Consider the following 18,715-nt stretch of genomic DNA (forward strand, 5'->3'; position numbering starts at 1 on the left):
TATGCCCTCATAGTGGTGTTGGCTGCTGTGTGGGTGTGTGTATATATATATATATATATAAATATTATAAAAGAAAATTGAATGATTAATAATAAAATAAAATAAAATAAAATAAAAACAGGGATAGATGAGAGAAGACAGGCTACAGTAGCGATGGATAATGCTTTCAATTAAAGACATAGAAGAATAGAGATCAAATATTCTTGACGTTAAGTTAAGAATAAAAAGGCAGTTAACTTTGCCGCAAAAACGCAGTCCAACCCAGATGTCCAACAAAAAGCTGGCTTACACCCCGACTCTTCCCACACCGCAGTTCATCACCAACTGGTTTGCACTTTCGTCTCCCTCCTCCTCTTCTCTCTGCACATCGCATTTCATCTCCTCTCAATCCCATCCCCATAAATGGCTTCTCATCATCACTTCAAGCTCACCATCTTCACGCCATTGCATCCACTTCATCATCTTTGCCATCAAACACCATGCATTACTCACAGTCAAGCAACAGCGGCAACTCTGCTGCTGCCAATCAGTTGCGGGCTACTGCACCTTCTGCTGTCTCTGGTCGTCACCCGGTGTATCGTGGAGTTAGGCGTAGGAGTAGTGGGAAATGGGTTTCCGAGATTAGAGAACCTAGGAAGCCTAATAGAATTTGGCTCGGTACATTTCCTACACCGGAAATGGCTGCTGTTGCTTATGATGTAGCAGCTCTTGCTTTAAAAGGTCGAGATGCTGAGCTTAACTTCCCAAACTCGGCTTCTTCTCTTCCTGTTCCTGTATCCACTTCCCCGCGTGATATTCAGGCGGCTGCAGCCTCTGCAGCTGCTGCTGTTGGGGCTGCAAGGGATGCTTTAGGAATTGGGAGTTATCGTCAAGAGAGTACTAATCAAACAGTAGTGCAAGAGAGGCCAATGTTCAATGAATTTGTGGATGAAGATTTGATATTTGATATGCCTAATGTTCTAATGAATATGGCTGAAGGGATGCTTCTTAGCCCTCCTCGCCTGGACATTGCCGGAGATGAATATGCTGATGACCCGTACTCTGGACTAATGGATCAAAACCTCTGGAGATTCCCCTAATTATCCCCGTCTTAATTCAAATATTATATCTGTATAATAATCAATAATTAATCTATCTATCTATATATATGAAAATTAAAACCCAAAAAAATCAATATAAATAATATGTTCTCGTGTCTTGCTCGTGTGGAAAAATCTATGAGCTCAGAGATTGAGATGCTGAGAGACAATGGTGAGTATCTGGCTTTTCTTGTTCTTGTTTTTTTTTTTGTACAGGTTTCTTTGTCTGTGTTGGGATTGGCTGTAATTGCACCTTGCTGTTATGGTAATGCTTGTAAGAGTGACTGAAAGGATCCCTTGAATTTCTAATAACATTCTCTGAGCATCTTCATTTAATCATATATATGTTTTATTTCATCAGCTTCATTTCCATTATACATAAATTGCATACAGTGATTTTCTTGTTCTTCCAGCAACTTAATAAACTATGGCAGACAGCTGATCATGGCCATTAACTGCCACCAACAGAATCTGCAACTACCAACTTGAATATCTATGTTTCTATATAAATAAGCAATCATGTATTTATCGGAGCCGCAATTTCTTTGTTTTACGGCTTTCAGACAACTGTGAGTCACTGGGAATCGCCGGTGTGAGTTTACGTCAACAACGATCATATCATCAAACAATGAGAAACAAAAATTTTTAAGTGATGAGTGGTGTGGAATGGCAATATATTGCTTTTTTCAAATCAATTAAGTATAATTATAAGCAACGATAACATCCAATAGTTTGGTGAAGAAAAGATTAGCCCAAGTTGCTAGGTTTAGTCAATTTTAATTATTAGGACGTTGAATGCTTCTTATAACTATATCTATATATTTATATACCAACTTTAAATTAATTAATTAGAATAATCTTCCATTAAATATTATTTAATACTCACAATTTAAATCTTTATTAAAAACATGTTAATAGTAATAAGAAATTTTTATTTAAATAAAACCTGTATATATTTGAAATGTAAATGATACTCATTAAGAATCTAATTATAATACTCATTATCAGAAGAAATATTATTGCATACAGAAATTATTAAATGGATCTAATTCATCAAGAACCAAATTAATTTCAAATCACAAATATATGAATCTTATTTTTTTTATAAAGAATTCACTTATTTATATTTTATATTTAGTTTAATTTACAGTGAACTAAGTATAAATAAATATTTCATTTTCGTCTAGACTTTTTTTTTTTCAATTTAAAACTGGAGATATCAAATTATTTTATATATATAATTAAATTATTTCATAATAATCACAATTTCAAAATAATTTAAAAATAAATTGTATATTTATCGATTATACATTACAATATTAAAGGCTTCAGATAACGCGATAACTAAATCTACCCAATTTTTTTTTTCCATTTTAAAAATAGGTTAGACCTTATTAATTAACATGCTTTACAATTAAATAATTCATATAATAGACATAATTAGACAACTAATGCAAGTATAATAAATATTAAAAATTAAAATAAAAAATCATTTTATCTCTATTTATTTAAAATATATTTTTAAAACTATTTTTTTTAATAAAAATTAAAAATTAAAAAATTAAAATCTCTTAAATTTATTTAATTGTGCGAGTCTTTTTTTTAAATTATCTTTAACAGTGTTTTAATATTATATAGATGTGGATAACTTATGCGTGTATCTCATTAGTATATAATTAATTTAATTAGAAGCAGCAAAAGCTAATTGATAGCTTAAAATATAATATAGCTTCTGCTTAAAAGCATAGGGTCCCACCTCACCCTTTGTTGACGTGTCATTCTCAATATACGTGGCAATCTAACAGTGGGAATACTGACTTAGGATGTCGAGCTTGATGCTGACGGTTCACCTTATTGCGAGTATTGTCTCCTACTGACTCATGCATCGTGTGTATGTGGTCTGTATATGCAGTCCCCTTTGGTGGGCGACTCACCTCACCCCTACCCTACTAATAATAGATTTAATATTAATGTTATTCAAATAAATATTTTTTTTACTAATATACTAATTAAAAATAATTATTATTAATTATAAAAATAATTGATACCATAATAATACACAAATAATAATAATTTTATTATTTTAATAAATTTTAATTTTTTATTTTATATTAAAAATAGATGTAATTAGAAAATTAATAGAGAAAAATTTTTTCTATTAAATAAAATATCTATCATTTCTTAATTTTAATAAAAAAATAAAATGAAGAAAAGTTTTGAGATAAAGAAAATAATTATTTTTTTTTAAAAAAAAGAAAACGCTAACTTTTACTAGCTGTGGTTATAAATACTCTTGTAAATTGTGAATTAAAAGTTTAACAGTCACGTGGTGAAATGAAGTCATTAAGCTTGAGAGATTAATTAATTAACTACCATGTTTTTCTTGTTACTAAATTGATGGGCAGCAGAAGCAACTCGAGTCATCTCAATAACGGAGAGGGTCCATAAAAGTGATAATTATGTGTTAAAAGTAATATATTCTCATAATTTTTATATATTTTTTATTTTTTAATTATTTTATTTTTTTATATCACAATAACATATAAATTAATTATTAATTTTATTTCTGAAATAACATTTTATTAATTATTATTTTTTAAATAAATATTTAATATATTATTTAATATTTAATAAAATATAATATTTTAAAAATAAATATAATTAATAAATTAAAATTTATTTTTTAATACATATAAAAAATAAAATGAATAAAGATTATAAGACTGGAAATATATAATTAATTTTAGATTAAAAAATTCACAAATTAATTAATTAGCTATATATTATGACCTATGGGTTGCAGTGTTCATGAGTACATGTGACGTGGACTCCTCTATCTTCCTTAGTGCCTCATTGCTTCTTCTCCATTTGTTGCGAAAATTTTCAACTATGCATTACAACTATTTACCTCCCACTTTTCTCACAATTACTGAATGAGCATTTTATTTGAAATTAAAATTTTTACATAAATTCAATTCAATTAATTTCTTTAATTATATTTAAAATAAACAAATCATTTCTTTGTTAATTTAAAATTTTTTATTTAAAAAAATAAATAAAATTAATTTAAATTATTTTGTTATAAAAATAACTTGTATGAATGTTTGTGGCAAAGGTAAAACAATGGACTAAATTAATTAGATATAAATAGGAATAGACAGCCATAAAAGAAAAATGATTTTGAGATCAAAAGTCAAAGAAAAAAAAAAGCCAGTTATTGTAATGAAGTGATAATAGAGTCTCGTCAATTTGATATATGCACTGTAAATTTTACCTTAAAATTCAAGTGATTATGAAATTTCATGTCGGCATACACACATTATCATCATTAACTAAATAATTTAATTATGATTCTGTTTCCAATACAAAATTTCATTAATTATTTGTTATTATAGAATGATTAAAAGTTTAATTAGTGATACTTAATTGACTAGGTTTTAAAATTAAAAAAAAAGTTTATATAAATTATTAATTGAAAAATATAAATTTTAATGATTGAATATATTTGAGTAATTAAAATAAATTTTAACTAAACACTTGATAAATTTGAGATTTTATTTGTACGTGGAAAATAACTTGCATGTTTTTTATAAAAATATTTTTTAAAAATTTATTTTTATTATTTAATTTTAATTCAAAAAATAAAATTTATTAAAAATATATATATAAAGTGTTATTAAATTTTTTAAAATGTAAAATAATTTTAATTAAATATTTTTTTGAAATAAAAATTTAGGAAGTAAAACTTGAGATCTCTCAAATTATTCAAATACACTTACTACTAAATTATATATTTACGAGTGTAATTAAATAAATTTTTTTAAATATTTCAAATGTTAAAAATTATAAAAAAATATTTAAAAAAAAATAAATAGAATCTAAATATTAAAAAATAATAATCAGATTTGAATTCTGACAATGTGATTTTTGCGAAAATTTTAACCATGTATTGGAGATTAACCAATTTTCTGCTGTGTTGCTTACAATGGTAGATGCTTACCTCCTTTGCATTTATAATAAATTAAGTGAATGTAAGTCTTTTTTCATATGTTAAAAGATTGATTTAAAATAAAAGCAATTACGCAAATTGAAAAAATTAATGAGAGAAACTGAGATTTACATTTTTATTTTTATGAGAAATAATACATATTTTTATTAAGAAATGCCTATAGTAAAAACTCCATACAATATTCCACGCATATTAATAAAATTTTACAGATTAATGATATGAAAGATCACAAGTGATTTTAGATTAATATGTGATGTTACAGGTTAATGATATGGATTTTATATTAATATATAATGTTGCAAGAATAAAATTAATGATGTAGTCAGAAAAAAACTGTATTGTAATTGGTTAAACATATACGAAAGAGATTATAAAATAAGGATGGGTGTTCACGGTAAAACTACTCTAACGTTCAAGTTAATATATTGAAAAAGAAAGAATATAGTGAATTAGTTTGAGTCTTTTATATGAAAAAATAGTATATGTTTCTTTTATAATTATTCTCATTTTATACTGTAAAAATGTGATAATATATGTAGTATTTTTTGATAATTCGATAATAATATAACTAATTGCTTGATAAGTGATATCGTTAACTAATAAAATAATAAAATAATATTTTCACGAATACAAGTATAAAAAAATATATTGGACCGTATTTAATTATAACATTTTTTATCAAATTTCACATTCTTAAGGAGAGAGCGGGTTTTAATATTAAATCGAGTGTTAAAATGTTCAAATTTTTTTTCTCAAGTTGAATCGTATTTTTTATTTATTATATTTTTATCATATAATTTTATATCATAATAATAATTTATAATTTATTTTATGCGATTATTATATATCAATATATAAATTTTATTATATATCAAAACGAATATATACATTAAAGAATTTATCATGGAAATGAGCTTTGTGTCCGTCGGTGAACATTTGGACTTTGAAGCGGAAGGAATTCTCTCTCTCTGTTTATTTAAAAAAAAAAAAAGAATAAGGTTTGTACGAAGTTGTAATAATTGTTAAACCTGAGGGAAATAGATGTAATTTAGACAAGAGAATCTGAACTCGTATGGGCTGGCCAATTCCCGATTGGGGAAAAAGATCTTGTAGAAACTGATCAGCCAACAAGCCCAATAAAGCAAAGCTATGGCCCGTGTGAGGTTATAAAATACATTTCATATAAATATAATATATAAATATTTTTATTTTATATTTCATGTATTTAAATTTAAATAAAATATAATTACTTTAGTATAATCTTACTATTGAAGTTAAGTTCTTTTTATAAAAGAAATCAAAATACTCAATTTTTTTTATATTCAAGAAATATGTTTCTTTTAAAAATTCTTTTATTATTTTTCATTATTTTCCTATTTCCTTATAGATATTTTGAAAAAAAAAATCAATGTTCGATAAATATAAAATTTATATAACACACAGAAAAAAGTTTCAGCAAGATTTACTTGTTTTATCTTTTAAAAAAAATTCACCTTTTTTTATGTTAATTGTATTTATTTACAAAACAATTGCTTTATAATTAATAATACATTTGTAAAATTTATGACATGAAGTACATACTCAAAAAGAAAGAACATTTTTTAACAAAAATAATCATTCTTTGTTTTAAATAAAAAAAAAAAGCATAGAATCCACTACCATATTAAAAATAATAGAAAAAAAAAGGAAATTAAAATAAATGTTTATGTCCAAATGAATTTAGATACAACAATAGTACATTGAGATCAAATGTGCATATACCCATAAGTACAAATTAAGGAGATGGAATAAGGAAAAAAGTTTTAATTTCCATAGAAAGTTAATTAGGTTTCAGACCCTTTTTTCACCTTGATCGTCTTGATTTTGAATCGTTGAAGCTTATACGACAATTCCTCTATCGATCTATGAACGTATTGTCGTGTCTTATAACTCATATTCATACTCCTTCTTTTTATTGTTCGTGCCATTGTCTTGTTCTTGTTTTTCAATAAATTTTTTAGCCTTGCAACAAGTTTCACGGTTGTCGATTTTTCATTTGCGGCTTCTCTTTCTATCTTTATTGCCATTGGAGGTGCCACCAAAAAGAAATCTTCAGACATGTAATACGGATAACCCATGTTGAAATTATTTGTAATAATTTCGGTATGTTGAATTTGGCTTTGATTTTCGATCTCGCAAGGTGAGAAAGAACAATCCCAACTAGTACTCATTCTTGAAGTATTTTGAATCAAGGAAGATTCTTTATGGGAATATTGAGGTTGAGTTGTGTGGGTTGTGATTGAATGCCTCTTGTAGCTTCAAATGCTTTGGAGGAAATGTTAACAATGTGTAACAAAAACCTAAGGCATGCATTCACATATTTATACACCAATATTTGGATAGTTGACTTGCTGGATTTTGACTAATTTTTCACTCGTTTTAATCATAATGTGTTGCCGATGATCCACTAATTCATTTGTTGAATCCAAATTAGGGATTGGAATGTTGACATTACAATGTCAAATTGGAATGTTGACATTACAATGTCAACTTACATATACATATATATTTTTTGAAACATTGTCAACTTGGAATGTTAGATGAGTTGCCCATGTGATTCCACTACAAGATACAGTGCTCAGATTAGAAATGAAATGCAAATATTGAAAAACTTTTATTTATAAATTCGAATGCCTTTTAAAATAAGATAATTAATGAATTTTTTTAAAATATAAATTTTATGCCTTTTAAATAAACATATAATTAATTTAATATAATCGTACTATTGAAATTTAAGTTATCTTTTAAAAAATTATAAATTTGATTATTAATTATATTATAAAATACACAAAATTCAGCACATGAAACAATTAATTTTAGATTTCACAGCAGATTTGAATTGAATTTAATTTTTGCTGTCAACGTCCGATAGAAATCCACGATAACTTTTTAAAAAATAAATTTTGAGACGCACGATTTTAAAAAATATGACGAGAGCCACAATCCTGATTACAAAGTTCGATATGAAAATCTTATCGTTTATAAAGTCAATTTTGCATTTTAATTATTTTTTGAATATTTTAAACATTTTCATAATTTTACTTATTAGAGTTTTATTTTTATTATAAATAGTCTCACTGACTTTTTTAATTTTTGAGAAATTTCAATAAAATTTTTAATTTTCTAATATATTTTTTCTCTTATTTTGTATTAATCAAATGATATTGATTAAAACTTTTACGGAGTCTAAATTATCTTTTATCAAGCATAATCATAATACTTAATTTGTTTTTATATTAAAATTTTTTAAATTTTATATATAATTACTGGAATTAATTTTCAAAATGATATTTATAGCTTTGAAGATTATGATTATTTTCTTTTTTACAAAAAAAAATCCTTATATTGTTTTTCAGTATTTTCCTTTTAGCTATTTTGGAACAAAATATCCATGTTCAATTGGATAATTAAAAGTAAAATTTAGATTAAAAAAAGTTTCAACAAGCATTATATCTTCATATGTTTTATGTTTTATAAAAATTTCAGCATTTTTCTGTTAATTATATTTATTTACAAAATAATTGCTTTATGATTAATAATAGGTACATGTATAAAATATTTTGACATAAAGTACACAAATTTCATCAAGCTTCAATTTCTTTTGAACAAAATAATCTTCTTTGTTTTATCTATCATATTAAAAGTAATAGAAAAAATAAATTAAAATAAATGTTCATGTTCAACTGAATTTACATACAACAAAAGTAAATGGGGGAACAAGCATTTTCATTCCCATATATACAAATTGAGAAGATGAAATAAATAAATAAATAAATGAAGTTAGGCCTTTATTTCCATCGAAGGTTAGATTTCCTTGCTATCCTTCTTCACCTTGATTGTTTTGATTTTGAACCGTTGAAGCTTGTGTGTCAACTCCTCTAACGGTCTATGAACACGTTGCCTTATGTTACAACTAATATTCAAACTCTTTCCTTTTGTTGTTGCCCTATTCTTATTTTTCAATAATTTCCTTAATCTTGCAACGAGTTGCACAGTCGCGGATTCTTCTTCTACTAGTTCTTCTTCTTTTACCTCTATTGCCATTGGAGGTGTTACCAGAAAAAAGTCTTCAGGCATATAATATGGAAAACCCACGTTGTAATTATGTATGATGATACTATCTTGTCGAGAAAAGTGAATCTGAGTTTGAGTTTTGGGCTCACAAAGTGAGAAAGAACAACCTAAACCGGTACTCATGTTGTAATGACTTTGCTGAGGAGGCCTTGAAGTATGAAAAAAATAAGGTAATTAAGTCTTTTGAATCAAGATTCTTTATGGGAAGTTTGAGTTTGAGAGAGATAAAGAGAAAAAGAGAGAGATCAGTACGTGTAGTTTTGGCTTCTAATACTTAGGGCGTGCATGCATATATTTATATAGCAATGTCTACATAGCCTGGTTATGGATTATTGACTCGCTGGATTTTGACTGAGTTTCACTCGTTTTAATTGTAAAGTGTTGATGAGGTCCTCTATTCATATCTTAATCCAAATTAGGGATTGGAAGGTTGACGTTACCTTGTCAACTTTGATTGTTAGGTGATCGTTGCCCATGTGATCCCTCTACAAGACAGAGCTGGACTATTAGAAATGAAATTTTGAAAGCGAAAAGCATTTTTTTCATATAATATAAATAAATGAAATGATTTTGAAAGAAGGTACGCTTAGTATGTAATAACATTTTTATTAAAATGGTAATTGAGAATTGAAAATTAAAAATTGTTGGTAGAATCTGAAATCTCTCAAATTTATTCAAATATATTTATCACCAGATTAAATTTTAAATGTATCTACATCAGACTAAATCTATAAATATATAATAAATTTAAAAAACTGTAGAAATGGATATTACAAAACATATATAATTTTTTTTCTAAATTCATGCTGAATATTAATGCTTTATTTTGCATTGACTACAAAATAAATTAATTTAATAAAAATCAATCTTACAATTTTAACAATAATAAATTTTTTAATAAAAAATTAAAAATTAAAAACTGAATTTTTTAAGTAATATACTTTTTAACTGTTGAATTAAGCCACTTTAAAAAGAATAATATTATTAATTTAATAAAAATACATTGATGCTAACATGTCTTTATGTACTTTGCAGGTTGAACTTATTCTGTTTATTACATATCAAGTTTTCACTGGCTAGTTTTATTTAAAAAAATGTTGGAATACGTATGTATAATAAATAATTATTTTATGCAATTAAAATTATTTATTTTTTTAATTAATTTATAGTTTTATGTGTATATAATAAGTAATTATTCGTATATAATGATAGAATGGTAATTCAGATTCAATAATAAACAGTTGTAAGTATGTGAAGAATTATTTGTCTAGCAGCAAATATAATTTTATCACAAAATACTTATAATTATCGTCTTATTTATAATATGCAATAATTATATATTGCTGTTATATATCTATAACAGTAAATTATATATATATTTTTTGATGAGCTGAGATCCAATAGAATAGGGTTTTACAAGGGTTTTGGTATTGAAGAATAAAGCTTGTTCTATCTCTCTAGAGGGGTATCCCTTTTATCCTTTCTGTCTGCTTGCTGATGATGTACTACGGCTCTCCTATGATAGGGCCACGCGTCTCTGCCATACAGATATGGGCGTACGAGGATATCAGGCGCCTGCTCCATGCGTAACGGCCTCTGATTCTCCCCCGTGCGTACGCTCGAGCGGATCTGCCAAGCTGTAAGACGAGTCTCGTTCTGGATCCTGGGGTGGGCCGAGAGCTGGGCTGGACGCGGAACCCAGGAGGAGAAAGAATTCGTGGGGAGGTTACACGGGCTGGGCCGATCTCGATTAGGAAGAATCTGATGGAGTCCAGCCTCAGGGGTCTGAAGATCCGGGCCTGTTTTACTTGAGAGAGCCTGCGGGCCTTCCTTTCATGGGCCATGACCTTAATCTAGGCCCAGGATTGGGGATAGGAAAATCCAGCGGTCATCAATTGCCCCTTCACCTTCTTGGCAGTTATTGCTCTTACTGCCGAGGGGGTGAATATCGAGAACCATTATGACCGCGCCTGTTCACGTACAGATGCCTTCATAACTCCCTTTCATCTTTTTGTCATTCCTCATTTCTTGAATTCTATCTGCCTCTTTCCCTTTCTGGCCTTTCCTTACCTCTCAGATATTCTGCTCTTCTTTACTTCCCTGTCATCATCGCCTGGACGTGCTTCTTTTTCCTTTTCCATGAATATCTTTTAAAGATCCTGACATTGTGGGCTTAGAATCTAGAGTTACTTTGCGTTAAGACTTCAGATTTCGAGTATATATCAGTGTTGACTCTTCTTCACTTCTAGGCCCTTTGTCGGAGAAAAAGAGTCTTTCCTTCTAGCGAGATTCTCCTGTTTTTTCCGCAGAGGATGTATTTGAAGTTTTCTTCAAACGAATTAAGGTGAGCCGGAGGCTTCATTGCTTTGCTGCCCCAGGGATTTGCTTTAACCTTGCTTTCATTATCCTGACTTCTCTGTTTGGAACTTTTTGCAGTACCTGAGATAAAGATGGATCAGTCCAAAACTCTTGAAAATCTGATATTACCTCGAGGGAGTCTGAATGTTGTTTCTGAGGTCCTTCTGGCAGGGCGGTCGATGGGTGGAGTCATTTGGCAGGTCGTTGAAACTGTTTTACCCAGATCATCTGGCTGGCCTCCTCCTTTGATTGTTGTTCGGGCTCCAAAGAGGCTATGGGCTGCTGGGAGGTCTGTTTTGACTTTATCTTCCTTCAAAAAGGAAATTTCCCCGATGTCCATGTTGTCTGCTTTTGATATAAATGGAAGTGGCGAAAATGATCAATTTATTACCCCCTTTGGTGTGAAGTACCTGTATTATGAAAGGCTGAGATCTGCTGCACTCAGTCAAGCTTCCGACGATGCCTTCGAATACGTGCTCTGTGATCTTCTTGAAGCCGTAACTCGAAGACTTATGTTTTTCATGCGTGACATACGAACAGCATATAATATCTGAGCTTGTTCGAATGTACCGTGCATCACACTTGGGCAACCGAATGTTTGTCCATAGGGGAGCAGTGAGAAATGCTTATGGGAATCAACTTGTTCAGTTCTCCTATAATAACAAAGCAGGGTTCGGCCGACCTACTGAGCTCGTTTTCCGTATTCAAGAGTTCCTCTGTATCGAAAATTAGGATAATGATAGGTGATAGTGATGTAAACGTAGACGATGTATCTGGTCATGTAAATCCTCTAAGGATAGCTTTTTGTTCTGTAATGTGGGTATTTGTAACGCGCTGTAATGAAATTTTTGTTTTTTCGTTCATATCTGAACTGTTCTTTATTATGCCTGAGATGTTGACTCTTTTCTTCGTGGTTTTCTCTGAGAAGTCTACGATATTGTTTTTTCCTTCTTGCTTTTTAATTGATCCGGCCTGGAATCCATTTAGCCAGGCTGGGTTTTTAGTTTACTCTTTCCGAGCTGTACCGACCGACCTACGAGCTTACTTTCGGTTTACTTTGTCCAAGCGAGACTAATCCGACCTCCGAGCTCTGTCCGTGTTCAATGATCCGAGCCCTAAGTTTCCTTAGCTTTCGATTTTACTTTTTTCGAGCTGAACTGACTGACCTATGAGCTTTGCTTTTAATCAATGGGTTGAGCTTCTGACCCATAACTTTGTAAGATTCCGAGGTGTCTTCATCGCTTCGTTCTGGGCTCCTGGCCTTTGCTTAATGATGATTCTTCTTAGGTGATAGGCTGGTCGGACCTTTATCATGCTTCCCCTTGTTTGTCTCCTTGGGTCTTTCTATGACTTACTCTTTTTTCTTAGTTTTTACTGCCTGAGTGATGATGATGTGTATTTTGCGTGTCATGTCGTCCTGAATGAGAGATTCAATTGGAGCTCGGTCTCAGGGTTTTGACAATTTGGGTTTGTCTTATGCAGATAGCGTGTGGGCCTTCGGCTGATGGGCTATTATCATGGGCTTGGTCCTTTGTAGGGGTGGAGAAGCTCAGCGGTCATCTCCTTGCCCCTTTACCTTCTCGCTGGTTATTATCTAACTGTTGAGAGGGTAAACTTCGAGAGCAATTAATGATCGCGCTGCTCCAAGACAAAACTGCTCAGAACAACGGTTCATCTCATTATTGCCTTTCACTTCGAATTCTCCCCGTCTCCTGAGGAAACTCGCTCTCTTCTGCTTTCTGTTTGTCCTGCAACTCCTTCTGCTTTTTTCATCCTATTGTATTTTCAGGTACGCTTTTTTGTTCTTCCATGGAAGGTCCAAAGCTCCCCGATGTCGTTAATCTTAGGTCTCATATTACTTCTTCCAACATAACTAAGCACATTTCCCAGAGACTCTTAGATACTCCTCTGTATCTTATTCGAGCGCCTTTTCACAACGAAAGGATAGTCCTTCCTAACCCTCCTCCTCCTGGTTTGATGGATCCCCAAAGGGGTCGCTGTATAGTGTTTTTTCTCAAACAGAGGGATTTCGGTCTACCGTTTCCTTTTACCCCTTTCTTTATTGAGGTTTTCGAGTACTTCGGGGTAACCCCTCGGATGTTATCCCCAAATTCTATTTTGTTTCTGTCCTGTTTTGAGTCTATCTGCCTGAGTTGGGGTTTTACCCCCACAGCGTGTCTGTTTGTCACTTTTTTCCGTCTGGTTAGGGTGGTTCAGAATTTTTATTACTTTTCCCCCTGTAGTGGGTTGTCTCTTTTCACGGGCTACAAGGATTCCATAAAGGGATGGGTAGAGAATTTCCTTGTGGCGGAGCTAAAATTAGAGTCCGCCCGATCGTGGGAGGTGGATCTAAGTTGGGAGGATGTCCATCCGGGTTGCAACGAGCTGCCCCAATTGAGCCTTATTGAGCAGGTGGGGTTGCTTCGACTGACTTCCGTAGAAAGGAAGTATGACGTCGAGAAGTGTATGTTCGTGTCCAATCTTTGGGATATCCGGGACACGGGTATATTGCTTTGTCCATTGATTCTGTTTCTTCTTTGCTCATGATATCGGAAGGTATGCTGACTCTTTATAATTTTGTGTTTTTTTTGGCAGCTTCTGAGGTTAAAATGGATGAAATCAAGTTCCCCAAGAACTTTGCCCTGTCTCGGGATAATATGCACGCAGTTTTCGACGCTTTTTCAGCTGGGCGTTCGGTGTCTGAGGCGGCTGCGGAGGTGGTTCAAGTTGTTTCCTCCAAAAAGGTTAGCCGACCTCCTGCCAAAGCTTCTTCTCGAGCTTCTAAATCAAGCTCTCGCGGCGCCAAATCATGTCGGCCATCTAGCCGTGGTGGATCGAGCTCAACTCTTAAGCCCGCTGAGGGGTCTAAATCTACTCCAGCTTCCCCAGAGGGTGTGAGGGAAGCCTCCTTAGCCATTGTGGAGCAGACCCAAGTCGTTGAGCAAGTGGAGTCGGGTCTTGTCCATTCTTCTGAAGGGGTGTCAGGGAGAAAATCTAAGTCCCCCGTCACTGAAGACAAGGAGGCCTCTGGGACAGGGATGGAGATCATCCTCATAGAGGACCAAATCCCAGATGTTCCTATCCAAGGTGCCCCTGCCTCTGTGGGGACTGGTCCTGAGGGATCTGAAGGCATTCCACTAAAGACCTGGGATAAGCGCCCAGCCCCTTCTGGAACATCTTCCCCATCTCCTGCTCGGAAGAAATCCAGGGCCGCCACAGGGTCTTCTCCAGCTCTTCCTCCCATTGGGAAGGAGAAAGGTGTTCCTGCTGTGCCTTTGTTGTCCTCTTATGACAACGCTCTAAACGCGTCGGACATTACGTCTGAATCTCCGGCCAGTGCTGTTGCCGAACTTCTTAGAGAGCGAATGTTCGGCGGAATTACCGAGGCCTCGGATCCGCGTCTTCTTGCCCTGACTGGTCTCTTAGCCAGTTCTACCAAGGAACAAGCGTCCTTCCAGTCTCGCTCTCGTGAGGAGCTCGGATCAACGATTAGGGAGATGCTTCTAATGGTAAATTACTTTTCCACTTCCCTTTTAGTTTGCTTTATTTCTCTCTTGACGATTGTTATTCCCTACTAGGTGACGGGCCTCTTTATGGAGGTGGATGTTCGTGATCGCTCCTTTCGGGAGTCTGTAGACCGTCGGATTGAAGAGGCGCGTCTGGATGAAAATTTGTCTGCAACTAGGGACGCCAGGGGTAACCTTGCAGCAGCTCGGGAGCATACCCAGTTCCTCCAGGTAGAGTTGCACTCTGCGCTGGAGGTCATTAAAAAGGCTGAAGAGAAGGCGGCTGAGACAGCAGAGCACACTAAGTCTTTAGAAGCAGAGCTGTCTCATACTCGCAAAGTTCTCAAGGAGTCTGATGAGAGAGCAACTGCCGTGGAGGCTCATTGTGCAGAAGTTTTAAAGCAGCTGTCCTCTGTGACGGAGGCCCTTCGAGAGAGAGATGAGGGTGTGAGCCAGAAAACTGAGGTCCAGCGTCAATATGAGGCCTTAAAGGCTGATTCTGAAGGACTGCAGGTTCACCTGAAGGAGGTGAAAGCTCAGAAGGAAGGGGCCCTAGCTCGGGTAGAAGTCCTTGAGCAGGAGCTGAGCATGAGCTCTGAACGTATCAGAGTCCTGGCTTCATCGGCGGAGGAGTCTCAACTTCGCCACCAACAGCTCAACCATGAAGTCAGGACCTTGGAATGTAAGTGTTCAGCCCTGCTCAAGGTAGTAAAATATGTTGAAGGCAGGGCTCAGCTAGAGCGTGAACAATGTATAGCGGAGTATCAGGAGTCTGATGAACTGAAGAGGAAGATCGAGCAGGCCTGTGAGGTTCACCTTCAGGACTACAAAGATTCTTCTGAATTAAAGGCGTTTGTAGCTGAGGCTTGTGAAGCATATCTTGATGAATATAAAGCTTCCGCTGAGATGGAGTCGACTATTTTTAAGAAAGCCTTCCGTATGTACATGACCGGTTACAATCGTGGTTTAAGGGAAGCTAGACACGCTCCTGATATTCCTTTGGAAAAGCTTCGTAAGCCCGAAGTGGACTCGGATGGCGAGCCAGTGTTATATGGGGAAGATGATTTCCCTATGCCTAGAGGGGACTGTCGTGTTGGAGGTCCGTTGGCTGTATCTTCTGAAGAAGAATCCGAGTCGGATGGGGGGGGCGAGGAAGTTCTTGGGTCAGAGGGAGACGACCCTAATTCTGAGAAGGAGGATCCCCCCCTAGGGTCAGAGATTGCCCCTGTTGTTAATGTCGAAAGGCCTGATCCGAAGGAGGCCGTGCTTCCTCCAGGTGTAGTAAATAAAGATAGTGTAGGCGAGGATGTTCTCACAGATGTGAGTCCTTTGAGGACTATTTTTCCTTCCACCTCGTCCGAAAAATAAATTGTAACAATTATTTTAATGAAACTTTGATTCCTTTTCCCTTGAACTACTCTTGTTCTTCATATTTATCTCTGCTTGTAATATTTATACTACGTATTCTCATTTATAAGCTTTTTCCCCACTGAATCAGTCTTAGGTTGTGAGCTCAGTTCTTGGCTAATTGTCTGAGAGATCAGGTCTCATATCTTTTAATGGCGACTGGCATGTTGGTTTTTCTGTTTTTAACCCTTTCTTCTTGGTTGTGACTTCGGATGTCTGTTCCAGACAAACTGATTTGGGTTTTGAGTATAGCCTTTTTTCCTTCATTTATCTTCCTGCTGGTTTCTTCGTTTATGAGCCTTGTTATAGAGGGAGCTCGGCTTTTCGCTCGGCCTTTATACTTCGAACGTTAGGGTATAGAACTATCCGAACTGGAAGCTCGGCCTTTTCTTCTTACCCAGGCTTTAAGTAGTAGCAGTCATTTCGAGGTCGGCGTCTTTTAGCTGTTATGCCCCGAACCTCTTTAGGAGGTCGGAATCTGATTTTTCCTTGATAGCCTTGAGCCCTTCTTGTGAGGTCGGAACAGTATTTTTATAAGTTGTCCCTGTATATGATATGAGAAATTTTCACTTCGGGAGGTTTTTGGGACCTTCACCGACCGTTCTTGTTTTGTTTTTCCGGGAGTTCTTAGGGGATCCCTATCTTCATGTTCCGGGAGGTCCTTTAAGGTCCTCACCGGCCATTTTTTGTTCCGGGGTGACCTCGGGGCCTCGCCGGCTGCTTTTTGTTTCAGGAGATCTTACGGGATCCTGGTCGTTTTTGTTCCGGGGTGACCTCGGGGCCCCGCCGGCTGCTTTTTGCTTCAGGAGATCTTACGGGATCCTGGTCGTTTTTGTTCCGGGGTGACCTCGGGGCCCCGCCGGTTGTTTTTTGTTCCAGAAGATCTTACGGGATCCTGGTCATTTTTGTATTTCCGGGACGACCTCGGGGCCTCGCCGGCTGTTGTCGTTCCAGGAGATCTTACGGGATCCTGGTCATTTTTGTTCCGGGGTGACCTCGGGGCCCCGCCGGCTGTTTGTGCTCGCAATTTGGTTTGTGGTGTCAGGAAATCTAGGGGATCCTGAACACCTACCTGTCTTTTTTATGGAGGAATATTATTCATGATAATAATAAAGATAATCTCATTTGTGTAAAGAACTTGTTTCCTTCATATTTATCAGAATACAATGTTTTTCTTTACAACTATATCAGGGGAAATACCTCTTTAGGTGTTGAATATTCCAAGCGTGAGGCTCCTGGTTTCCTTGCATATCTTTAATCCGGTATACTCCTGGCCGGACTACTTTTGTTATCTTGAACGGGCCCTCCCAGGTCGGTGCTAGCTTACCAGCTGCCGCCCTCTTTCCTGTGGCTTCCAGGTTCCTTAAAGCTAGATCTCCCACCTTCAAGCTTCTTTCTCTAACCTTTTGGTTGTAGTATCGTGCCGCCCGTTGTTGATAGGCAGCAGTTCGGATTTGAGCTTCTTCCCTGATTTCCTCAAGGGCATCCAGGTTGCTTCTTAGCTTGTCATCGTTAGTGCTCTCACTAGCAAATTGAACTCGATGAGTAGGAATCTGCAATTCAACTGGGACTACGGCCTCTGTACCATAGGCAAGTGCAAAGGGCGTTTAGTGGGTGTTCTAGGAGTGGTTCGGAGTGCCCACAGGATGCTGTTGAGTTCTTCTGTCCAATTTGTCTTTGCCCCATCTAGTCGCTTCTTTAATCCTTGCAGGATGGCTCTGTTGGTGACCTCTGTTTGGCCGTTAGTTTGAGGATGAGCCATAGAGGATAATTTATGCCAGATACCCATGTTCGTGGTGAAAGCTCTGAAGGTGCTGCAATCAAACTGTCTGCCATTATCTGAAATAAGCACTCTGGGTACGCCAAATCTGCAGATGATATGCCCCCACACAAAATCTATCATCTTGCGAGCTGTGATTGTAGCTATTGCTTCTGCCTTTGGCCATTTTGAGAAGTATTCTACAGCCACCACTACGAATTTCCTCTGCCACGTGGTTTTGGGGAAAGGTCCCAGGATGTCAATTCCCCATTGCGAGAAAGGCCATGGACTGGATATGCTAGCTTGAGGAGTGGCTGGGGTTTTGATGGCATTAGCAAATCTCTGGCATACGTCGCATCTTCGGACGAACTCTTCTGCTTCTTTTTTAACAGTGGGCCAATAATACCCTTGCCTGAATACTTTATTAGCTAATGTCCCTCCTCCCTCGTGGGCTCCACAAATGCCCCTGTGTATTTCTTTCATC

General features: G+C 34.8%; 1 protein-coding gene across 1 annotated transcript; it reads left to right on the plus strand.

Moving 5' to 3' along the window:
• The first annotated feature begins 227 nt into the window (after positions 1-227).
• LOC110621723 (ethylene-responsive transcription factor ERF024) lies at positions 228-1,413 on the plus strand. Its single transcript, XM_021766011.2, has one exon. It carries the CDS (start codon positions 480-482, stop codon positions 1,077-1,079), a length of 600 nt encoding a protein of 199 aa, XP_021621703.1. The 5' UTR covers positions 228-479; the 3' UTR covers positions 1,080-1,413.
• Positions 1,414-18,715: the final 17,302 nt, after the last annotated feature.

Source organism: Manihot esculenta, chromosome 8 (genome assembly GCF_001659605.2).
Source record: "Manihot esculenta cultivar AM560-2 chromosome 8, M.esculenta_v8, whole genome shotgun sequence".
NCBI classification, from domain to species: domain Eukaryota; kingdom Viridiplantae; phylum Streptophyta; class Magnoliopsida; order Malpighiales; family Euphorbiaceae; genus Manihot; species Manihot esculenta.

Excerpts from the sequence above, each read along its gene's own strand:
- LOC110621723 (XM_021766011.2), top strand. The coding sequence starts at position 480 with ATGCATTACTCACAGTCAAGCAACAGCGGCAACTCTGCTGCTGCCAAT.